The 23,834-nt window shown below is 46.7% G+C and overlaps 2 protein-coding genes across 5 annotated transcripts; one reads left to right on the forward strand and one right to left on the reverse strand.

Moving 5' to 3' along the window:
* Nucleotides 1-1,092: 1,092 nt before the first annotated feature.
* KIF4A (kinesin family member 4A) lies at nt 1,093-21,116 on the reverse strand. 3 transcript variants are annotated; one of them, XM_065643129.1, is made up of 31 exons: nt 21,045-21,116; nt 20,205-20,338; nt 19,986-20,100; nt 19,253-19,443; nt 18,884-18,976; nt 15,216-15,382; nt 14,903-14,997; nt 14,615-14,734; nt 13,219-13,394; nt 12,810-12,871; nt 12,030-12,165; nt 11,469-11,527; nt 11,155-11,260; nt 10,540-10,605; nt 10,055-10,240; nt 9,683-9,786; nt 9,254-9,398; nt 8,656-8,766; nt 7,831-7,914; nt 7,401-7,514; nt 7,024-7,179; nt 6,544-6,638; nt 5,986-6,115; nt 5,590-5,760; nt 5,111-5,218; nt 4,799-4,876; nt 4,602-4,709; nt 3,777-3,935; nt 2,678-2,797; nt 1,879-2,001; nt 1,093-1,314 (listed from the first exon to the last, which is right to left on the reverse strand). In XM_065643129.1, exons 2-31 carry the CDS (start codon nt 20,325-20,327, stop codon nt 1,132-1,134), a joined length of 3,684 nt encoding a protein of 1,227 aa, XP_065499201.1. In that variant the 5' UTR covers nt 20,328-20,338; nt 21,045-21,116; the 3' UTR covers nt 1,093-1,131. The 3 variants fall into 3 exon arrangements, with proteins under 3 accessions (XP_065499201.1, XP_065499200.1, XP_065499199.1); XM_065643128.1 differs by lacking the exon at nt 21,045-21,116 and adding an exon at nt 20,605-20,640 and having other exon boundaries at nt 12,030-12,162; XM_065643127.1 differs by lacking the exon at nt 21,045-21,116 and adding an exon at nt 20,605-20,640.
* On the forward strand, nt 20,776-23,716 carry PDZD11 (PDZ domain containing 11). Of its 2 annotated transcripts, XM_065643130.1 has the most exons (6): nt 20,776-20,887; nt 21,010-21,093; nt 21,650-21,706; nt 22,024-22,122; nt 22,306-22,366; nt 23,156-23,716. In XM_065643130.1, the coding sequence occupies exons 1-6, from the start codon at nt 20,801-20,803 to the stop codon at nt 23,188-23,190; spliced, it is 423 nt and encodes a 140-aa protein (XP_065499202.1). In that variant the 5' UTR covers nt 20,776-20,800; the 3' UTR covers nt 23,191-23,716. The 2 variants fall into 2 exon arrangements, with proteins under 2 accessions (XP_065499202.1, XP_065499203.1); XM_065643131.1 differs by lacking the exon at nt 21,010-21,093.
* Nucleotides 23,717-23,834: the final 118 nt, after the last annotated feature.

The raw sequence follows: 23,834 nt of genomic DNA on the forward strand, positions 1-23,834 counted from the left end.
CCCGGCTGGGTAATTCCACCATCCCACCGACCAGTACGACCAGTTTGTTTAACCCATACGATCTGGTCCCTTTTGTGCCACATCTTTGTTCTGCAGATCCCAAATAATCCCGACCCCCCGTTTCCAGGTCCCCGAAGGACGGGAGGGTCTGTGGGATGAGGCCGATGCCCTCATGCCGGGTGACGTCCTCACGACTCACCAGCTTGTTTAACTCACTCGGAAATAAACATTTTACAGCTACCAGTGACTTTTTACATGCTTGGAAAGCAGAAAAGGCAGCTGCAGTCAGTGTGGGACCACACGGGTTCTTGTCTTGATCTGCAGTTTGCAGAGGTGAGACGTGTCGGTACCTCCGAGCTGCTCGCACCGGCGAGAGCCCCACGGGCACGGCATGAACCTGCTGCAAACCGGAGCGTGCGCCCTCGGAAAGGGAACAGGCTCGGAATCAAAGGGAAGTTGCACTGCTCATGCGTGTTGGTACTAATTTGATCGAGGAGAAACCATGCAGTTACCCTTTGATGGTTATTAAGGACATGTCTGACCAGATCCTGTGCAGAAAAGCTGGCTCGGCTTGCATCAGAAGGCACATAATTATTAATATTGCATGAAATACAGAGCTCTGGGAAGGTACAGGGCTAAGGCAGCATCCATTGGCATGCCCAGTGTCAGCCTGAGTTATCACTATTGCCATTGGGAAAAAAAAAAATAAAACACAAACCAACCACTAAAACACATACAAAAAAAGGCCAAACACAAACAGACCAGAAAAATAAAACAAAACACAAACCAAACAACAAAAAAACCCCAACAAAAACAACAAACAAAAAGAAAGCCCCCAAACCAACACATTTTGAGAAGCAAGCCTCCAGTTTTCTTCATGCTGCGACTCAAACATTAGCACCTCATGACAAGGAGGGGCAAGAAAAGCAGCAGCAGCCGCTGGAAGAGCTCGGAGATCAATTTTAATTGTAGAGATCGCACCGTGTACGCAATCATGGCCAATTAGAAGTCAGCAGGGTTTTACTACTTACTTTATTAAAGCTACAAAACCAAATTAAAATCACTACAATATTCACATAGTGCTAGCGAGGGTCTATCTAATGCACCGCCCGAGAACAGCCCCTGGGCTCGTCACTTGAACTCCTTGATGGGGGTGCAGCCCGAGAAGAAGCTGGTGTTGCTGCTCAGCATCCTCTTCTTTCTCTTGCCGAGCGGTACTTGGTTCTCCTGGGACTCCCCGTCCCTCACGAGCAGGGTGGCAGCCGCGCTGGGCTTCCTCAGGAACACCTCTTGGTCCGTGATGTCCTTCAGCACCTGGCGGAAAAACACAGAGGATGATTTTGGAGCCGCCCTGAAGCAGCAGCTCGTCCTGGAGCTCGGGGGCGGCATGTACACAGGTTGCCAGGCCAACGTCAAGAATTGCTTCGTTTCTTTACTCAGGATAAAACTCTAAGGACAAACTCACGAGACGGCGTCTGGAATAGCATGCAGAGGGCACATGTGGGATGAGTGAAATCATTTAGCTGAGGTGAAATTACAGCTGCCAAGTCAGAGCACCCAATGGCTTAAGAACAGTCACTTTGGACGTAGACAGACATGATTTTGTCCTGCCAGCCCCTCGATTACCAGTCTCTGATTGCTGGGAGGTGCAGCAGGAAAACGTGTGAAACCCATGTGCAAAGTTTTAGTACAAAAACTTCAGAATTCAGCAAACTCAAAGCTTAAATACAAGCTGGCTTGACAGCTGTAGTCTGTTCGGAATTTCCTGGCAGCACTCTATCATTCGGGGGTTTTTTTCTTCCTTAAGATCCGTCACTAGCCCTAAACAAGGCGTGCGCACATTCGGAACCACTGTTCATTTATTCCAGCGTCAGGTACCTCTGAGGTCGAGGTGATGTTCACAGGCTGAAAGAAGGTCCCTCCTGCAGTCACTTCACTGAGGTCTTCAAGTTTGAAGGAACCTTCCGACTCCTTCGTTTGGTCCTCGCCTGGTGAAGCATCCTGGGGGCAGCAAAGTTTTGAGGCATTTCTACAATATCCATCCCTTCCTTTCCCACCCACAGCTAAAGGAATATTAGGGGTCCCCAAGCCATCAGTTTGCAAAGTAATTCCTAGTACAGGATGCTGGATGCCTCTGTCAGGCAGCTGGTTTCATAAAATAGTAATTAAAGCATTACTCTGGGCGGTCTCTGCTTCAAATCTCCAAGAGAAAGGCAGACACCTCCAGCAAGAGTTCTTATGAACATCAGTTGCTCATGAACCTTCCTGATGCTACAATCCCCTCCCTAAATCACCCTTCTGTTCTTAAAACAAAACCAAACAACAACAAAACCCCCTAAAAATCAGTTAAGTTTTTGTGCCATTTAAAGCTAAAGACACAATTTTTATTTACTAAGTGCATAAGAAAGACTTAAATTGTTTGTCTCAGACTCAGGGCTGACAAGTGGGTAAATTTGGGATTTGGGACATTGTGCAAATTTCTATATTGCTGGTACTGCACTGGAAAACTCCATACTCAGTTCCCGCTGCTAATCACTGAATTCCAGTGATGTTTAGACGTTTCAGGAAGGTGTATGTGGTGTTGACAAACCACTAACAGCGTAAGTGCTGACCCGTTCAGCCAGTTTTGCTCAAACCCGCTGACGGTTTGGCTATCGGGCCCCCCCGCCCCGCTCACCCGCACGCCGGGGTCCCTGTTCCTGCACTTGGCCAAGTCACAGCTGCAGTCGTCGCTGCAGCCCAACTTCTGCCTCCTGCAGCCGCACCGCCTGTTCCCACAGCGGCCCTTGCAGGAGCACTAAGAGAGGAAAAAAAAAATAGAAAAAGAGAGTTCTGTGCAGAAAGAGCTTCAGTGTTTTATAGAGCGAGTCTAGATCTCCACAGCTGGCAGCGACTGAAAGGATGGGACTGGCCCCAAGCTGCCAAGGACCTTTCATTGTCTCATTGTCAGTCCTGCGTCCCACAAATAAAAACAAGATCTTTGGAGCTACAGAACCAACTCTTGCTTCAGTATCCCCAGGATAAGCATCTTCTCTTACTCAGTCCTGACTTGAAGCCATCCAGAAGGATTCCAGCGGCACTTAGACCAGCTCAACATTTAGGCAGAAGGAGGTAAACCCGAGTCAGCCAGCCAGAACCCCCATCCGGACGCAGGTGACCCAGTTTTTAGCTCCTTCATGGCAAATGTCAGGCACTGGAACAGGCTGCCCAGGGCAGTGGTGGAGTCACCATCCCTGGAGGGGTTGAACAGACGGAGATGAGGTTCTCAGGGACACGGGGCAGTGCCAGGGCTGGGAGAACGGGCGGACTCGATGATCTTGAGGGGCTTTTCCAACCAAAGTGATTCTGTGGTTCTGAACTCAGTTCTGAACTGAGCCAGAATTTGCACTCAGGTTCTACTGGGCTGCGTAAATGAACACAGAAGAACCGCAAACGCTCCTTCCTGCAACACGGCCAAAAAGAACTCCCCAAAACCCAAACCACCCCTAGTACCGTCATTCAGAATTTATCAGGTTGGAAAGCTCCAGTGAAAAGAACTATAGCTCCACCTTCAAATTCATAAGCTTTCCTGTGGTAACTGCTGACATTTTCAGTGACTCGACCATGAAATGTGTCATAATTTACCCCAAGAACCAACATAAATAACATATTAAGGCTTTTCAGAACAATGGTGGAGATGCTACAGTCTCACAGTTTCTCTGTACACACACCAGATCCGTAAGGACACGGGCAAGTGACTCCCAGGGAAGAACCAGCCACAGGTAACCGGATCTTACCCCCATCACGACTTTCTTTGCTGCTTTGCCTGGTTTTACTGGAACCCACTCGGCATCGTCTGCCTCCTCTCCAGAGTCCGAGTCAGAGAACAGCTCTTCCACAACCATTTCTGGGGACGGTCCACGCGGTTTAGCTGTCGTTCGCCGGCCAGTCTTCGGCTACACGCAGAAATCACAAGGGTTGAGGCCCCAGAAGAACAAACAGCGAGTTTATGTTTTACGAAGGCACTTCAGGGACCCTCCCACCACAGCCCCATTCCCCTCAGGCAGCCAAGGAGGATGGAGGGTTAGGGAAAAAACAAAAGATCAAGTTGTCAGGGATTCAAAATACAATCAATTTAAACTGCTAGAGTTTAAAAAAAAGTTGACAAAGCCTTGGAAAATTAATAGATTGGTGTCACAGTCTTGGTAAAATAGTTTCAGATCATTTATTCCTCCCAGCACTAAGATTTGTCCCATTTGCAAGGCAGTGATTACATTTTCTGTGACAGATGCTTTGCTCCATCATTCAGAGACTGGAAATGCTACAGAGAAGCCACCTGGGTCACTAAGGAGGATACAGAATCAGATGGAAACAAGTTGAGGTTTTTTTACCTCTTTTTTTTTTTTTAAATCAAAAAACTAACACAAGGTAGTTTCAGCAGTATTCTGAAAACAGAAACCATCAGGGCTGTCTGAAGCAGAGACCTGGCCCGCTTCAATAAATGGAACAAGACACCTTATAAAAAGCAACTTGAGAGGAAGAAATCAAGATTATTACTGGCCAAGACTGACTTTTGGAAAGAACCTAGGTACAATACAAGCATGAAAAGTGGGATGCAGCACCTTTACTTTGGGTGGAATATAGTCCAAAGAAGAATCTGGGGACTCAGATGACGTTTGCTGAGCCTGACGGATCTTCTGTCCACTGGCAACTTGGATAAGCAGCAGTTTCTGTTAAGAGGGACAAAACTTAATTTTGCAAAATTCATTAACCCAGCTGCCATGAAGCTCTTATGACTTATGTCTGCACAGATCTCTACCTGTTTAAGAGTTTCGTTTTCCTGCAGAAGCTCTTGGTTCTTCTCACAGATCTCCCTCATTTTCTCCAGCTCTTCCTCCTGTTTACATTTATTTAATGGAAGAAGATATACAAAAAGATACATTAAAAAAAACCCCAGGCTTATTCGAACTCTTGTAACAATTATCCCCTGGAACCAAGTGAATTGAGCAATTTTAGCTACAAATGGAAACACTCCATCCTTCTGCACCTTCCCCACTCTAAAGCTACTGCTCCAAGTGACAGGTAGCCTCGATGGCCACATCCCCTCCCAAGCCACATCCCAACACTCCACCTGGAACTTGAGCCGCTCTTGCAGCTTTTTCTCTTGCTCATTCAGTGAATCTTCCAATTGCTTCTCTGCTGTTTCTTTTTGCTGCAGTTGGCTGAGCAGGTACAGAACCTAAAAGCAAATTAATGTAGCAAACAGGCGTGAATTCCTGGCAGCTCAAAGGCCTTGGCAATTTCAGAAAGATTATTTCTGCCATTTTCAGCATGATTCTGCCCTGATCTACTTTAAAAGTTATCTTGTACTCGAGTATGACGCCCTCACTTAAAGCATTGCGTAAAGTTATCGAATAAAACAACTCGCGTAGGACAGAAGATAAATGGGGAGATTCCTTGGGTTTTTGTCAGCTGTCCTGCAAGAGTTCAACAAACCTCGACCAGCTGCAGGCTGGTTTCAGCACAACACTTTGCATTTATCTCTGAGCAGATCTGGGAATCAGAGTCATGACACAGGAGCTCTCAAGATTTCCATTCCTCCTGTTTTACCTTCTCCTGGTGTTGTTGTTCCTGCAGCAAAAGCTGATTTTGGAACTCGGCCTCCATCTCCGCCGTGTGGTTTCTCTCTTCAGTCACCATCTTCTGCATGTCCGAGCAGTTGGCTTTGCTCTGCTCAAGGCTGCTCTCCAACTTGCTCGCCTGCACTTTGGAGGAGACCAGCTGGAAGACAAGAGCAAGACAAGCGCTTGGGTCAGCGAGTTCCATCTTTCACGAGTCTGTTGGGGCAACCACTCTTCAGTGAAGGCGAAATCAACCTCACCCAGCACAACGGCGCTTCGCTTGAATTCATCTCCGCTACCAGCCTCTAAGTCATTTCTTTTCATTCCTGGCTAAGCACTTAGAACCTTCGTTTTTAGTGATAAAATAGGAAAATTCAGAATTTACCTCTCCAAGGAGATACTTCAAAGCACATTTAGCCTCTAGAATTGTTGCAATGCTGTCCCAACGCTGTTTAACTCGATCTCCACTGTCGGCATCCAAGAGTTTCTGCTGCAGATCCGCTATCTGGGCGCTCCTTTGGAAGAACGCGTGTATTTGAGGTTATGACGCAGGAGAAAACCTGGGCTAGTGTCTGGGCTGTCACCAGAACATTAGACAAAACAGTTCCAGTCAAAATTTTGAGTGCTTAGGGCAGCAGCTGGAGTGTGCAAGGCTACACCAGGGGGTTTCTCCTCCCCTCCCCACTTCCAATTAAAAGTACAGTGTTTCCCTCACACAGAGATGCTCACAAACATTTAAGCACAAAGCAATTTTAGCAACCAAGTAGTGCTCTCGTATCCCCACATTTTGGAAAAAAAATCAAACCAGGAGAAACCACGTGGTCTTATTTCATATTTTTTCACTGTCAGTAATTTATTTGACTTTCACAGAAGAGCTGTAGGTAGAGATGGGCAAGAAAACGAAGGCAAGGCCCCGCAAATCAGCTTTGCCATGCTGCCTTACCTGAGCCCCATCTCAGTTTCCAGGCTTTCTATCTGCTTTGATATGGAAAGGTCCATCTCTGATGTCTGCAAATCTGTGAGGCAGTAGGTGCGTCTCTGAAGGATTAGAGCAGCGGACAGAAATGAGGAATAGGTGAAGAAGTGCACGCAAGACTGGGCTTCCATTTACAGACATTTCAGTAAAGAGGAGCCATCTCTCTGTAGCTTAAATTCCATTTTTCCTTCCCGAAAGCATCAAGTCTTTGATAAGGGCTGTGACCCACTCACATTCATCAGATGTGTTGCATTAATTAACAAGTTACGTCAGCAAATCTGTTTCCCTGAGATGCCAGGGGACAGTAACAACACGAGCCCTTTTCTTCCAGAGAGGAATCATCTCCATCCCACCTTCTGAGGGCAAAGGTCAGAGAGGAGTGACCAAGCGACAGTACTTGAACAGCCAGAGCTGTGGGACGGGGAAAATGGTATTTCCCTCTCTTACCCGCAGCTTTGGAGGTGGGTTTTCTCCAGCCTCTTTCTTCTCTTTAAGCTGATGGAGCTCCTGTGCCAAGATCTTTCTGTCCTCCAGCAGGTCTGCAAGGTGCCGTCGAGCCTCCTCAGTGCTAACGAGAACCTCTACTTCGTTTGCAAGCCAGCTCTGGATGGAAAAAGAAAAATAACAGTAGAGGAGTTTGCTGCAGTCTCAACTTCAGGACCACACCTTCTGAAATGCCTTCATAGACAAATTCAATAATCACGTTGCCTCCTTTAATATGTAACTCCATGTTCCTCCCCTCTGCTCTCCAGCCATCGACCCCAGCAGCGCTGAGTTAAAACTCAATTTGCTCATTGTTGGAATGCACGACGTGTATCACCTACTTTCACTCGTGCAGCAACTCCTTCCATTCCCCGGTTTTGAGTTTCCTTCCGTTTCTCTGCAGCCTCCCGTTGTTTCTGCAGAGCATCCTTCAGGCGCTTGTTGGCGGCTGCTGCCTGTAAAATATTTCACACAAAAGCTGAACAGTAGCCACTTCACTTAATGTGCAACAGCTGAAACCAGGAGGTACGCACAGTGCAAGCCAGACATCGAGACAAAGGGAAGTTTACCCTTTAGGGTGCAGATTTAACCAGAATCCCTCAGAGCCTACAAGCCAGAAGCACAGGATTTTTCTACAGGGAGAAAAACACCTATTTCCAGATCTCTAAACCACTTTTAAGAAGCTTCTGCATATCCTATTACAACCTCCAACTGTACTTTGCAGACCTCTAGGAATGGTTTGGGAGTTTCTGGTGGATATTGGCTCCTCACCTCTTCTGTTTTGCGTCGAAGTACGTTGGCCTGCTTCTGGAAATCGCGTTCTAGCTTGAGGAGCTCATACTGTCTCTTGCGATCCTGCAGGGAAATAGTTAAGACAAATGGGAAAAAAAAATCACAAAACACATTAATACCTATTGCCAGTTTCAGGCTCCTTGGAACAGAATAATTACATTTGCTGTTTTGCAATGTAGATGTTTCATGGCACTAATTTCACTGCTCATTACAAACCTTGAGACAAATGGCTGTTAGGCTTAAAGGGACTAGAAGGGGCTCCACACTTGCCATCAAAAAGGTTTAAAGACTCTGAAGGCTGTTAAGAGACTGAAAGCCAGAAGTCTAAGACTTCGTGTCCCAAGGCATTGGGAAGAAAAGTTCCTCCAGAAGAATTTCTGGGAGACCAGGACTCCAGAGGTACAGATGTTTGCTGTCTATTATACTTGAATGCTACAAGACAGCTGGATTTCCTTAACAATTCTCACTGTTTACCTGCAGATTCAACATTCCTTTGAAAGCTTCAATACCTCCCATTCTGTGGCCAAATCCTACAACTTGAAATACTTACAAATATTAAATATATTTGCCTTCTGCTTTAGGGCTGAATCGTGATGACTGTGTTGACAGCTTTAAGACTGCCAGACACAAGCAAGCGAGTGAATTTACAACAACTGCTGAAAGGTGGCAGCCATATGAACTAATGTTATCTTCAAAGCATTGCCCAGATGTTTTTCAGATGCTCGCAAGTTAAACAAAGCCTTGCAGCAAAGGCTTCAATGGTTTGTTGCACTCTTTGGAGGGAGGTGCAGGTTGGGGGCTCACCCGTTCTTTCAGCTGGATCACTTCCTTGTCCTTCTGCTGTTTCCATTGCCTGAATTTCTCAGCATCTTCTTTCATTTGACGCATCAGCTGTACCCTCTGGTTTTTCATTTCCTGAAAATTAGAACTGGCTGGAAGAATTGTCCAGTACTTGCATTCTGGGCTCTTTCAACCTACATTCCCCTAGTGTGTCTGTCAGGAGTGGGGAGAGGCAGATGGGAAATATTACAGCATGTGCCTGCTCAGAGGAGGTGCCTAAGGACACTTGCAAAGTGCTAAAACCCAGAAATTCATTTTTTAAGGCATAAATGGAAGACAAACACATGCACAGTATACACATGGAAATCAAAGCAAAGTGATTTAAGTGAGGCAATACGTTATCAGAATAGCCAGAAGACACTTTGGGCTTCTTTTATTCCTCCAAGTCTTGGTAGTCACCTGACTATCGCATTACACCAGCAATTGTGGCCACATAGCTGAAGGAATCTTGCCAAAAACTGGTGTTCTAGGTCTAATAAATCAGAAAGCAAACGCTTTCTGTCTGGAAGCCGCTTTGTCTGCACAGGAGCAAGCCTGAGAACCGCATGCTGGGGTTAGTTACCCTGATCTCCTGGTTCAGTTTGGAGACAGTGCGTTCTGTAGATTCCTTCAGCTTTAAGAGCTTTGATTGCTCGTTCAGCTTTTTCTTCAGCTCACTAATTTGCCCTTCCAACTCCTGAAGTCTTTTCCGACGCCGTTCACTCAGTCTGTAAAGAAACCACACACCTGCCTAATTACCATTATTCTCAAACAAGTGCTCTCCAGCTTTAGAGACACCTTATGGAAAATGAAGCAGTTGTGTATTCTCGTCTTTCCCACCGATTAAAGCCATCATGCAATTCATACAACTCGCATGGCATATTAAAGGGATGCATTTGCATCAAAATAAGAGCTTTTACAAATAGTTGAAGTAAGTGCAAGACAATGAATTTTTGCAGGTGCACTAACAGTTTTCAGTGCTATCAGCACCAGTTTGCACAGTCACTCTTACTTGGCTTGGTTGACGTCCTTCTTTGCCACATACAGAGCAAAGACCAGCTCCTCCTTTTCTTTTTGCAAATTGCTGACCTCCAATTCCAGATCCTTGATATTAGTCTAGAAAGGAAAATAGTAGTAAGCCTCCAAATAAAACCCCTGAAATTCCATCCCAAGGCAAAGCTTTAAGACGGGAGGCCTTGAGAAACCACATTCCTTCCCAAGAGGCTGTAAACCACCCTGTTTAAAAGCAGAGTGTCAAAAGGGCTAGTCCTCCATACACTGAAATCTTAGTCAGAACCCTTCCCTCCTCAGCAAGGAGTGGCTGCGTTAATTGGGGAAAATAAACCGAACATGTTCTTACCAGAACTATTTCAGAAGAGTTTACCTGGTATTGGGACTGAATGGGCTCCAGCTGATTATCGTTCTGTGCCATTTTTTTGGCAAGCGCCTCTTTCAGAGTGAGGGCTTTATTCAGTTCAAGCAGCTCTTTGGACATCTGTGCTTGACGGAGAGCGTGTTGAGTGGTGAAGTCATCTGAGGTTCTCTTGGTGTCCTGGCCCATTTCTGCGTCCTGGAGGAGACACAGCGATGAGCAGGAGAGGCCGCTCAAAATCTCTTTCAATCCGTGAGCACAGTTCTTGCAGAACGCTTCAAATACATTTTTTACATCAAAAGTTAGATATTCAGAAATGAGAACAGGTTGTTGATCCTGAACACATTGAACAAATAAGGGTGTAGAAAGGCAGCACATAGAAAAGGGACACATGCTGTTTAGCAAAGATTTGGATTAGAAAACTAGCAAAGGATGCAGATAAAAGAGTGATGAGGGGATAAAAACATGCTCTGCACAGCTGGACTTCTCTGACTTACAGCTGCAGCATCCTGTTCGGAGTTTCCTATCTCTGCAGCAGCTTCCACTGTAGCAGCATTTTCACTCTATATAGGACAAAGAGAATAAAATTTTGGCAAAAAGTGGAAAATGAAGTAGTTGGACAGGGCTTTCTTTCTAGTCATCCCTGAACTCCAGCACTGGCAGCCACCTCCTCACAAAAGTAAGGAGTCTGGGAACAGGGGAAACATCTGATGAGGGAGAACAGAGAAGTTCCTCAATTAGACAAAGATTTGGCACCTTCTATTGAACAATTTCAGGTCTCTGCAATTTCGGTTGCTCATTAAAACTACCAAGTTTATAACTCTAACTCCAGCTTTTGAACTGTAAATCCATGCTCATCTCTCACTATCAGATTATTTTATGGAGACTCCTCCTTTTCCCCCACCATGTGCAGCCACTCAAGCACAAGTGACCTTTCTGCAGCATTAAAAGCCCAGCAGGGCAGCTGGTTTTGATGCGGATATCAAAAGTCATTTAATGTGTGTAATTCCTAGGCTCCTTAAGCAAAGCTTCAGCAGATTGGCAGAAGAACCCTGGGTTTCAACAGTAAACTCGCTTGGAATACACTCTCCTCTCTCTGGATTCAGTCTTACCTGCAACTGAGCCAACACTTGCTGCAGATTGCGAATCACCTCAACATTCTCTTTTAGTTCCTCATCTTCCACAGTCTCCACCAGCTTCTGCAGATCAAGCTTGCACCTGCAACACAGACACGGGAATAAGTCCCTGAGTGTTAGATGGCACATTTGTGTCACACATGCCAATAAGGAACAACTTTCCCCACTGCACATACAAATGAGCTCTGGATGAACAAACACAAATTGACTGTATCCAGTTTATTCCAACAAAAACATTTAATGCTGAAAGACATTTCCTCAGCATGAGCAGGGCGTGGAAAGAGACTTACACAGCATGTTGCTGAAGTTGTTCTAGCCTGGCATTCATCTTCTCATTTTCTTGTTCTGTCTAAGAGAAGTCAGAATTATACTGAATTGTAGGAAAAGCAAGACAAGAAGCCATGAAACAGCTAATTTATTTATGCGGAAGATATGTTGTCACTCTGGCAAATCAGTGTACTGAAAAGAACTCGCATGATCATCGCCAGCAGTTTGTTTAGACTTAACACTTTTTCACAGCAATGAATCAAAACAAAGCAGAGTGGGGTGAGAAAGAGAGAAGAGAGCGAGCACAAGTGCAAGTGTTGGTATTTAAAATGCTAAAGCAACAGAAAAGCTGCAAGATTCAGGCCTACTTTTCCCCATTGGAATCACCAGATCTACAGGCTCCAAGAGGCTCTGGAGGACTTTTGGTTCTGACTAATAGCTGGAGATTTGAAATAAATGTGAAAGGAACATTAAAGAGAGAGATTCCTAACACACCATTTGTACAGGAGCTCCTGTGGATTAATCTTCAGCTAAAAGGGGGAAGCCGTGCGACTGAAAGCTCTTCCTGGGTACCTGAACCTTACCAGAATGATCCTCTCCAGCATCTGCGCTGTCTGCCCAGCAGCCTCGCTCAGCCCTCGGCTCAGCTTTTGATTCTCCTCCATTAGCGACTGGTTCTTCTCCATCAGGGACTGGAGGTTCTCTGAAGGCACCATACTACTGAAATATTAAGGACCAGTTTGCTAGTGAACGTGACCACTAGAGGTTTGTAACAGCACTGAAATTACCTTCAAGTTTCCTAAATAACTTACAATAGATACAGGTTGTAGCACATGAACAGAAATAACTGGAGGAAGCCTAATCTGAATTCAAAAATTTAAGTAATGCAGCATAGCAAAACTAGATATTTGCAAGAGAAGAAAACACCCTTTTTTGAAACAGTAGTGCTGTTTAAGCAGTGGCAAGACTGTAAACTGCATGTACTTGGGTTTTGAAACAACCTCAGAACACAAAACCTACAGAATCCAACTCTTCTCTGCATTTTGTGCTTTTAAAAACAATGGAGACAGGTGCCCTACATTTAGAGGTGGGGGGTGAGGAAAAATAGAGGGATGGATGGGTCTGAGAATTAGGAGACATTGCCTAGTTCCTCTCATATTTCCTACAACAGATTTTTGCATGGAATTTCAGTAAGCATGACAAAAAAAAGAACAAAAAGAGAAAAAAAAGTCTTGATTCTATTAGAAAGCAACCAGTTTGTTCTACCCTCACTCTCCAGCACTGTCCGGGAGCAAAGGAGATCTAGAGCCTGTGCTGGTGCGTGATTGCCACCAGACCGTTGAGAATTAATCTACAAATCTTACTTGATGGACACGGGGAGGGTCCCTCCATGGGCCTGCAGCAGTAACACCTGTAGCTGTTGAACCTAGAAAGACAAACAATTACTAGTAAATCTCTCCCACATACTAACTGGAACACTATTAAAATCCTTAATATTAGTCACCTGCTCCACAACTGTTCTTTTACCATTGCCTGGGGAAAGGAACCACGTTGCTACAGTATTTCCTGTAATTCACTCCTAAAAAAACCGAAGAGCTCCCTGAGGAATGCTCAGATCAGAGAGCTGAAGGGAGCCGAAGGGCAGGTCTCCCGCTTTGCTGAACCAAGGCTCTGCTATTACCCCTCACATGAGAGAAACTCATCGCTTGCCTTCCTAAGCTACTTGAACAGAGGACAGATCTGCTCCTCTCCCCTGAAGAAAGCACTCAGTACCTGCTGCTTCAGATGATGCAGCTCGGCCGCCTGTGGATCAAGGTTGACAATTGGTTTATTTTTAATTTTTCTTGCTCTGTCAGCATAACGTAAAGTATTCAGGGTTTCTTCTAGGTTGGAATCTGCTGGGCTCACGCAGGCAATCATGAGAGTGTGGCTGTTACCACCCAGAGAATCTGAGAAGGCAAACAAGGCACAGCACTTTGAGAGAGCAAGAATGACCAGAAAAATATCATCATTAAGGTATCTAAAACCACATGAGTGCATATCCACACTACAGCTAGAAAACATTTCGCTGTAGATACAGAAAGCAGGTGACAATAACACACAAGTACACCTAGAAAATAGCTACCTGTGTGTGGCATTGTCACCTACTTTGCTCTCTGCCCCAGTCAGTACTTAAGAGCTTTTTTTGAAAGCTGAAGTTCCAAAGTCACATCTCAGCTCTAAGCATCGATGATTTCACTTCATAATCCCCAGTAATCTTGTCCTGCTGAGTAATGTCTGCAATTACTGTAATTTCTGTGCGCAATTTCTGGCATAGTTCTTTTCGATTTTCCCCTCCCTTCTCCCACACTATAACAACTCAAGACCTCCATGAATATCCAGACATCAGAATTCAGAGTCTTCAAATTTAAAGAATTACTGGCTAAGAACCTGTTTGTTCAGACCATCAAGCTCCATGGAATTTTAGCCTTTGGTTGTACACTAACGCATATTGGCTACATAAAACTTTTGATCAGAAAAAGAAAGGGCCCCACATCCAGCTCTGCATAAGCCAGTTTCTTTTTATTAGATATTTTCAGATATGGAAAATACCAAAGATCCTAACTTTTTCAACTGAGTTATTTAACTACCAAAAAAATCCCAGTAAATTGCATTACTATAGCTATATCCACACTAAAGGCTAATTTAAAGAAAATGTATTCAAGGACTACTACAACTATTGAAAATTAAGTAACACAAAGACTAGATATTCACACTAAGAAAACAAAACATAAATGTGACGTGCACAGTGAAGGCACAGACAGCCTGAGCTTCATTCTGGTTGTGACAACCTCCAGCAAGCAGCTATAATCAGGGTATAATAACAGATCTCTGTTTCCAGACTTCTCATATTCCTTCTCCCTCCCTCAAAACATGCACTGAATTTGTCTCATTTCCTCCCATCACCTAGGAACTGCAAAAGAGCAGGACTCATCATTGAGCCTCAGTGCATTTGTAACCTAAAAATAAAGAGTAAAGGAAAGGTCTCGCTGCAGTGAGAAGCTAAACCAGTAGCAGTAATCCCTCCATCAACACTTTGAACTGCAGTTGTACAGCTGTTGGTTTCTTTGCTGCTTTGTTAATTAAAGCACATCTGTAGATTTAGGCTTGATTGCCGCCTGTCTCTTACCTTGCAGCAGTCTCGTTAGCTTTGAGTCTCTGTAGGGGACAAAGCCACCCTTTTTGTTTTCGTCACCAAGAGCGCTAATTACATTCCCCAGGCAGAGAAGCCCTCTGTTTATGTTGATGCCTGCATGCAAACAGATGACAGCGAGCAGGAACTGGTCATTTTATGTCCTTTTTACAAAAATTTAAGGCTAAAGAAAGTATATTATAAAGGTTAAAGAACTGCTTGACTCAATTTATTAACTCAAAAATGGTAAAAAACGCAAGCTATACCAGCCCTTTTCCTACAGACCTTCTTTTAGCCGGTCTCCCTCAGCTTTGGTCTTCTTTTGTCTCTCAGAGCCAGCAAGATCAACCAAGTGTAGCTTGCAGTGAAAACTGGTGTTCCTGTGGCAGAAATAGTTTATTTTACTCTCTCGAGTAAACATGCAGTTAGGGAAGGAGCGGTCCAGTGGTTACCCAGCTGAAAGATATATGTCTTATCAGAGACAGCCAAAGAAATGAACTGCCTCAAGAGTAGGAGTTCATCCAAGACCAGGAGAGAATGACAGGACTACGAAATTTTGAGTAAGTCTGATTCCCAACAGCTGCATGATCACACTTACTTGTCATTTTTCTTTTTCTGATCGATGCAAATGGTGAAGATGGCATGGGAGCGAGAGGACTGGGAGTTCATTGCCGTGGCGGCCACCGTTCTGGAGTTGTTCCCTTGCTCTAGGCAGGACACAGTATCTTGGGCACAGGTGACATTTCTTTCCGTTAGCCCTACAATCTGCAGCCAGGAAGAAAGCAGCATTTATCCTCTCCTTTCCCAGTGAGCAGCACAAGATTACACGGAACAAAACTATTAACAGACCACAGCTACAGGCGTCCCGCACACCCATGCCGTGTGTATCACAACACAGAACCCATCCCTGCAAACTGGAACTGCGTGAAAGCAGCAGAACTGAGGGATGGAAGTTGAACTACAAAACAAGTAGAAAAAGCAAGGAGCAGCACAAGGGTTTCTGTACTAGAGTATAAACACACATCTGTACAAAACTGCTAAGAAAAGAACTTGAGCACTTGAATAGTTTCCCCTCGGATCCCTTTGTTGCACACTACTACATCTGCCAAAAAAGAACAATTGTAACAGAGTTTGAAATTTGGTGAGGACCTAAAGTACAACATTCTGATATTCACCCAAATCAGCCTTCAAAAATAGTCAGAATAGGACTTGCAAGTGGCTTTGTCATGAATGTCTGACCCTATTGGTGCTACCTTTCGAATAAACTTAAGGATCACCAATAACTTTAGGTCCATCAGTTGCTCCATTTATATAAAGCAGCGTGCAAGAAGGGAGACACTCATGTGACAACCTTGAAGTGCTCCATCCACCCCAGTTCAAACAAAGAATGATGTTATGCCTTAAACATCAAGTTTTTGATACTTTGGGTGGAAAAGATAGATGGCTGTGGAGGCAGACACGTCTTTTCTTTCCCAAGGTTTCGTGAAATGAAACATAGATTTTTAAGAGAGGCAATTAACAGTGTTGCTGTGAAGGCCTCATGGCCTAAGTGATGATAGAGATGAACCACCTGTTGGACAATCAACTACCAGAAGAAACCACAAACCAACAGCTACCCCTGACAGGCAAAACAACTCACTTCTGGTCAGTACTGGGAACTTTCCCCTAGTTCGAAGACCCCAGACACATTTCCAGAAGAGTCTTCCTAATTAACATGATGAGCGACCAGAGGGAGGAGACAAACTGCCCTCTCCTATCTCACATGTAAATGAACTGGGTTATAAAACGACCTCACGCGTGACATGAGGTGGTGGCATGTACCGAAATCTTCAACATGTCCCCCTCTTCCAGAGGATGTCACGACCTGTGGAGCAGTGATATCTTTCTCTCTCTGACATCTTAGTCTAATATATCTACTTCATTTTTTCTCCTCTCTCTCTCTTTTCCTTCTTCTTGACCATATAAAGGTAACATCATTGTAAGTTCTGCTGCTAAAGTCTTGTTAAGTTTTGTGATATAACAAGACACTTTTGCCAAGTCACTAATCGCTGTAATTTGTATTCCACCAAGTGCTTTTATAATTCATAATTGAATTGGACCTCTCGAGTGATTGTCTGTCATTCACTTTGTGTTACTGCACAGAAATACCCAGAGTTAACTCACACCTGATCTCACTTGGTGACACAGGGCATGCGTCACATTCAGAGTTAACTCATCCCACCTGGTGGGACAGGACAGCTTTTTGGTACCAGGATTGGGGTTTTCTGTGAGAAGCAGTTTTAGAGGTCTCCAAGGGGACAGAAGCCTGGCTGATAACGGAGAACTGGTCTGTGTCATGTTCTCTGACAGTGGGTCATGGCATCCCGGGTTAAGCCAGACCTAGACTGCTCCCCATTGTTGAGTTTACTAAACTATTATAAGGCTTGCCCGACTCCTGAGGGTCTTAGGTGGGCGTTGGGACGTCAGTCGTCCCCAGAGATTGTAACTGAGTGAATATGGGACTTGGCAAAAGAAAACAGGTTTGAGATCTTTGCTGTTTTGGGCAGCTGCACCGATAGCTGCCCAGAAAGAGAAACAAACTGAGCAATAAGTGATTAAATCATTGCAGACAGAGTTGGCAGCAGAGCATTCTAAGCAGCAACAAGTAGAGGGAGAATCAGCTGATAACAAATGAATCACAGAAAACTTGCAGAACAGCTCATGAGATGCTTTTCATTATTAACCTGTTTTCTTTGCAGGTATCTGTTTAAACGTATTACAGTTTCATTAAGTCTTTGCCTGTTATATGGTATAGTAAGTTCACAGACTGTTAAATCAAGAGAATCCATGGACCCAAAACATACATTTTGTGATTATACAGAAGACCATGAGCAATTTAGCTCTTTCCTGTGCGAATGTGGTGATAAGATTTTGTGTTTGATAGCCGTTACTTTTCTTTCTAGCCTACTAGCTTTATTCCAGCATCCAGACTTGTGCAACTCTGTGATAGGCCCTGTCTCATCTTGATGTACTAAATTTGGCTTTTTTGTATGTACGGCAGATAAAGAATCCTGTTTTGGGGTAACAGTTGTAGCACCTCAGATGAGACACTAATAAAAGCCTTGCCCAGCCCACTAAAGAACAGCGGGGGGGGCGGGTGCCGATGGGGCTCCAGCGCACACTGACCTGTTTTGTCAGGGAGACCCAGTGGTGCCTCTACCTGGCTGAGCAGTAAGCAGCTCAAAGGTGCAATGCTAAAAGTCGAGATATTGTCTTGAATAAGCATAATTGTGACCCATTCGCATATTTGAACTTGCTATTTGGTTTACAGATCTGAGCTCAGTATTTTAGCTTGTATATTTATATTTGGTACCAAAAGAATTTTGTTTGGGGAGATAATTACAAAATGGGAACCAGTTCTGCTAATGAAGTACCACCTTGCTTCCCCCTTAAGATGCAGCCTTACACATTATAGTAAATTTGTGGGGGGAATCCTCTGATACAAGAAAGTTTAAAATTATATTGTGTTTGACTATGGCCTGAATGTGGGATTCTGGGTTATAGTGCTGTATTGCAATTAATGTTGTTTTGCAGAACTTTGGAAAATGAGGTGAAGTACAGTACTGTATGTTAACTTGTTAAAACTAAATGCTGTGATGGATGTGAACTTGGGTTGCATTTAAAAGCTGCTAGAATATGATTTGGAACTAGAAAAATGAAAATAATGGATTGATGTTTAATATGCTGTTTATTGACATCTGTAAGAAATTGCAAAAGGTAAATGGGGCTGAGGAACGTAAAAGGAATACCTATTGCTCAGCTAATTGGAATTGCATGTAAAATGTACAATAGCAAGAACAAAATTTTTAAAAAAAAAAAAAAAGGCAAAAAGAGCCCAGGCCTGTGCTGTACAGCTTGAACATAAATTTCAGACCTCTGTCAAGCTGCAAGATAAACTCAGCTCATTGCAACCGAGGAGTCTGATGAGGCCTGGCAGCTCCCACTTGCCAAGTCACTAATCACTGCAATCTGTATTCCATCAAGTGCTTTTAGTAAATTCATAATTGAACTGGACGTCTGGAGTGACTGTCATTCAGTTTGCGTTACCACACAAATACCCAGAGTTAACTCACACCTGATCTCACCTGGTGAGACAGGGCACACATCGCGTTCAGAGTTAACTCATCCCTCATCCCACCTGGTGAGACGGGACAACTCGTTTCACCAAAACATTTCTCCTGAGCCACGTCACTCCCTCCTGTCCCCACATGTAACATGGCAACAGACCTTTATGCCTTCTTTGGGATCTTCCCGTATACTGATTTGACAAGATCGTTCTCTTGATGGGCACAGCAGGTCCAGAATATCCTCATTGTAGATCTGAAAGCATCAGAGCAGCAGCTTAAAGTCAGCAGCCTCGCAAGAGGGAGACGTACAGTTATGCTGAAGTCATGGCTAATTTTGCGCGACATTCTATTCATTTTACCTTTAGAGAAATACACCCAGGGCTCAGAATCTAGTTCCTGATGTAACCTTGTGTAGTCTTAGGTTTTGATTTGATAAATACATCTTACTTGAAGGAGGCAGCCTCATTAAAACTCACTTTATCTGCAATTCTTAACTTTACAAGAGTTTGAAAATCAAAACAACTTTTACCTCTAGATAAGAAACTTTGAGGACGAATTCCCAGTCCTGCCTTTGCTCCTTCTCCTTAAACAGCAGCTTGATTACCCGAGGGATGACCCCCACGCCAGGTTCATGCTCTTGATTGGCCGTGTAGGTACCTCCCATGGAATATGTTTTCCCAGATCCTGTCTGTCCATAGGCCAAGACAGTCGCATTATACCCTGGGGGAACAAAGGACGCTGAAGCATGGTCACGTGGGAACCAGAAGCAGCTTTGACAAACAAAGCTGCATTCTAGTAACAGTATCCTTCCAAAAACATTAACATCATCAAGGGAAAAAAGCCAATTAAAAGCTCCTTAAAGCACTGATATAATTATTATTCCAGCTTTTTTTAAAGACTGCACCGTTGCTTTACTAGAGCCAGTGACAGAAACACTCTGTAATTCTCTGTCATCCCAGATCCACTGCAGCATTGGTAACAGCTCCTGATATAGAATGCTTATCAATTCATTGTATTATTCTTGATAAGATTCCCTCGCCTTACATAAATTGCTTCAGGAACCAAAACGACCCAGTGAACACATACAAGTCATCTTGGCTTCTTACCACAGTCAGTGTCTAGATAGCACAAGACTATTTCTCAAGAATACCAAAGAAGAAATGAGTTAGAATGGAGAATTCAACAGCACCTTCTTCCACACAGCTGAGCCCACCAAAATCCCCAGTACTTTAAAACAGAGTTGAACCCCAGTTACAACAAACCTTTGAAGATGCCCCGTATGAGAGGAGCGACAGCTGTGTTGAAAACTTCCTCTTGTTCAACAGATGGGTCAAACACGTAGTCATATGTGAAGGACTTATCATTACCTACAACTACCTGTGAAGGAGATGAGAACAGCTGGCTGAGCCACCCCAGCACCCCGGGGTAGGGAGAGGGGACAAGGGACAAGGGCCGACCCCCGGGCACAAGGGCTGTCTCACCTGCGGCTCCCCCGGCACGAAGGACAGGCACACCTGGCACCCTTCACTGGTCTCCTTGGGCACCAGGGGCCGGCAGCGCAGGGCCACCCGCACCGGGATCCACTTCTCATCATCCCTCACCATCTTCAGCCGCCCTGCGGAGAGCGGAACCGCCTGAGGCCTCGCAGGAGCAGCACCCAGGGGTGCCGGGAGGTACCGCCCCGGCGGGGCCCAGCGCTGCGGCCCCCGGGCCTGCACCCCGCGGCCTAGGCCGGAGCAGCCTCAGGCCCGACCCTGCAGGCCGCGCCCAGCCCCGGGCCAGGCCCTCCGCGCTCCCCGCGACACCACCAAGAGAAGCCCAGGGGAGAAAGGGGGAAATGCAGCGGCCACCAGCCCAGCCGCGGCCCGGCCCGTGACGCACCTGGAGCCGCCGCCGCCCGTTGGCGATGGCGGCGCCGCAGCAACCGCCAACATTTAAAAGCGGGGCCGCGCGCCGCAACCCGCCAATGGCGTGGCTGTGCGTCAGGGGCGTGGCTGTGCGTCGGGGGCGGGGGCCGTGCGTCGGGGGCGGGGCGTGCGTCGGGGGCGGGGCGCTGAGGGGAGGCGGCGCGGCAGCCATGGAGGGCCGCCTGCCCTACGACGACTTCCCGGTGGTTTTCCTGCCGCCCTACGAGAGCCCGCCCGCCTGGGTGCCGCCGCACGAGGTGAGGGGACGCGGCTGGGGACGCGGGAGGAGGAGGAGGCGGCGGCCGGGCTGGGCTGGGGGGCAGGCGGAGGCTTCGCGGCCCGGCCCCGCCGCTGAGGCCGCCGGCGCGTTGCCTTGCAGAGGGTTTATCACCCCGACTACAACAACGAGCTCACCCAGTTCCTGCCCCGCACCATCGTCCTGAAGAAGCCGCCCGGGGCGCAGGTGAGACCCCGCTGAACCCCGGCCCCCCGCTCCGGCCCGGCGGGTCCCGCCGCTCCCGGGGCCCGGGCGCTGCGCAGCCCCAGGGGAGCGGCGGGTCCTGCCCGGGCCTTCGCTCGCTGTGCTGGTTCCCGTGTCCTTCCAACGCCTTTCCTGGCAGAAAATCAGCCCGGTGGAGCTGTGGGATTCTAATCCCGAACGGGTGGTGTCCTGGCAGCAAAATATAAAGTGCTGGAGGTCGGGCGGTGCCTGGCGCTGCCCACATCCAGGGACACCGGGATGGAGATGGATGATGCTCCTCAGCAGCTGGGAAGGGCCAGGCCGTGGAGGGAGAATGAAACTTTGTGGGCATGGTAGAGAAGTACAAGATGTTGTGGTGTGGAGCCGATAAGGGACAGGGAGCCCCTCGGGTGTTGAGGGTGGGATTGCTGTGGAGGTTCGAGAGGGGCTGGTGCTGTAGCACCGGTGCCTTTGCTACCTCTGGAAGAGATGCGTTCCTGCTGGGAAGGGTCCTGGGCCAGAGGAGGCGACTGCATTTCACTGCTGGTTTCTCTCACAGCTGGGCTTCAACATCCGGGGAGGAAAAGCCTCGCAGCTGGGGATCTTCATCTCTAAGGTGCGTCTGTCCTTCTGCCACTCCCCTCCCCGTGTTCCCTTGGGTGTTGCTGAGCCAGCTGGCTGCACAGGAAGACTGTCATATGCCTTGTATACATCTCTAAACTCACAGCTGTAATTTGCCACACACCAAGCAGCAGTTGGGCGGTCCTGCACCATTTCCTGATCTCTCCCCAGCCCACGGAGTGTTGCTGCTGCGCTGCAGTTCCCCAGTCCCTGTCCTCCCCAGTCCCGTGTGGGTGCACTGGATGGGCAGCATGGGGAGTGGGCTCTGCGGGAGGAGAGCCACTGTCGCTGTCACTGCTCTTCCCTTCACAGGTGATCCCTGACTCGGATGCGCACAGAGCTGGGCTGCAGGAAGGGGACCAGGTTCTCTCAGTGAATGATGTGGATTTTCAGGACATCGAGCACAGCAAGGTGAGTGCTCCTGCGGCCCAGCCGCTGGCGTAGGGATAGGACGGGGTCCTGTCCGTGCGGACACCATCTCCCACCGGCCTCTCAGCCTGCACCAGCTTGGCTGGTGGCACCACGTCACCGACGCCGTCCCCTTTGCTGTCCTGCAGTGCAGCCTGGTCACTGAGCAACTCCTTCTGCTTTCAGGCTGTGGAGATCCTGAAGACAGCCCGTGAAATCACTATGCGTGTGCGTTACTTCCCCTACAGTAAGTGTCTGCTGGCTCCGAGGCCACGCACTGAGCAGCGTTTCTCCTCGGAAAGTAGGTGGCATCCCTGTGATTCCACCTGAGCTTAGCAGTTGTGACTCTGAGGCCGTAGATGGCATTAAGCTCGCAGCCTGCAGATCAGAAAGGACTTTGGTCTTTGATTTGGGGACCAGGACAGCTACTAAGTCAAACAAGCAAGGACTGGCTTCAGCTGTCCATGTAGAAAAATGTAGAGAAGGGCTTAGCAACACAGTGCTAAAAGCTGGGATGATTGTTGGGTGGAATTGTTAGAGTTGTAAAAGATGCTGCTTATCCTTGAATAACACAGGAGTTAGCTTTGTCACTAGTGGACCCATGCAGATGGCGGACACTGCTTGTGGTTTTTATCCCTCCCTACGGATGTTGTGAGGGGATAAAACTTTATTAACTGTGGGTTTCTGCACCCATAAAGTTCATAGATACAAGGGGGGGGAAAACAGGTGAAGTCAAGCCAAACAAGGATTCCTCATAAAATGGAAACTGACCCTTAAGCAAAGAAAGAAGAAAAATATGGAGCAGGGGAAGAGAGGACTTTAAACAATTGTTCTAAATGCCCAGAAATAACCCAAATTGATGGCTGGGGTGTGAATGTGCTATTTTAAAGCCAGCTGCTGCGCAGGGGGTAGCACACACTGCTTCTACTTGGTGAGGTATATGCAAGATGTGTGTTTTCCTGTAGCATTTGGGCTGATTTCCCCCTTGCCATCAGTGCCTGCCCTTTCAGCCGTGCCTTCTCTCTCTCCCCTCCAGATTACCAGAGACAGAAGGAAAGGACCGTTCACTAGTCGGCAGCTGCCCGCTGGGGCTCCAGAGTAGCCATCCTCTCAAAAAAAACCTCTCCACTACTTTTCCTCAACACGTGACGTGACACATCAAGTTTCAGCTGTCACTGAAGGTACAACTGTGTCCTGTTGGCTGCACAGGCGTCATCTTGGATGAACTCGGGATGCCAAGAGCATCTTCTTTAGCTGGACACTGGATGGGGCTTTAGTCTCTACTGCTGGAAGTGGGTGGTGGAACAAGCTGATGGTGCTGATGTGGAAGCGGGTACCCAAAGGCAGCTTCTCCAACAAGATCAGTGCTTCTCTTCTATAGTAGGACTTAATGTAAAGGAGTGTTGTGCTGGTTGTTGTTGGGATATAAAGCCAAGAGGGTCTGAGCATGTTTGAGCAGAGCCTTTGTCCTCCAAGAGATCAAACTGTTCACTCTCTGGTGACATGAAATTCCTTCTCCGCTGTCCTACTACCTCTGCTCTACACTGCTGGGTTTGCTCGGGACTCAAGGAACAGGAGTAAAATCCACTCAAACTCACATCTTTAGCTGCACTAGTTTGTATCTTTGCTGCTTAAAAACCCCCACGGTACAGGACCGAGACGCTTGGAGCGGTTTCTGAACCGTCATGGGCACTTGGCCAGGTTCCCTCAGGTGT

The sequence above is a fragment of the Caloenas nicobarica genome, chromosome 12 (assembly GCF_036013445.1).
Source record: "Caloenas nicobarica isolate bCalNic1 chromosome 12, bCalNic1.hap1, whole genome shotgun sequence".
NCBI classification, from domain to species: domain Eukaryota; kingdom Metazoa; phylum Chordata; class Aves; order Columbiformes; family Columbidae; genus Caloenas; species Caloenas nicobarica.

Excerpts from the sequence above, each read along its gene's own strand:
- KIF4A (XM_065643129.1), bottom strand. The coding sequence starts at position 20,327 with ATGGTGAGGGATGATGAGAAGTGGATCCCGGTGCGGGTGGCCCTGCGC. Across the intron at positions 11,528-12,029 it reads TGCTGGAGAGGATCATTCTG|ACAGAACAAGAAAATGAGAA; the intron begins GTAAGGTTCAGG and ends GACTTCTCTTAG. Across the intron at positions 7,915-8,655 it reads TGATCCAGCTGAAAGAACGG|GATCGCAAGAGACAGTATGA; the intron begins GTGAGCCCCCAA and ends ATTTCCCTGCAG.
- PDZD11 (XM_065643130.1), top strand. The coding sequence starts at position 20,801 with ATGGAGGGCCGCCTGCCCTACGACGACTTCCCGGTGGTTTTCCTGCCG. Across the intron at positions 20,888-21,009 it reads CCTGGGTGCCGCCGCACGAG|AGGGTTTATCACCCCGACTA; the intron begins GTGAGGGGACGC and ends GTTGCCTTGCAG. Across the intron at positions 22,367-23,155 it reads TGTGCGTTACTTCCCCTACA|ATTACCAGAGACAGAAGGAA; the intron begins GTAAGTGTCTGC and ends TCTCCCCTCCAG.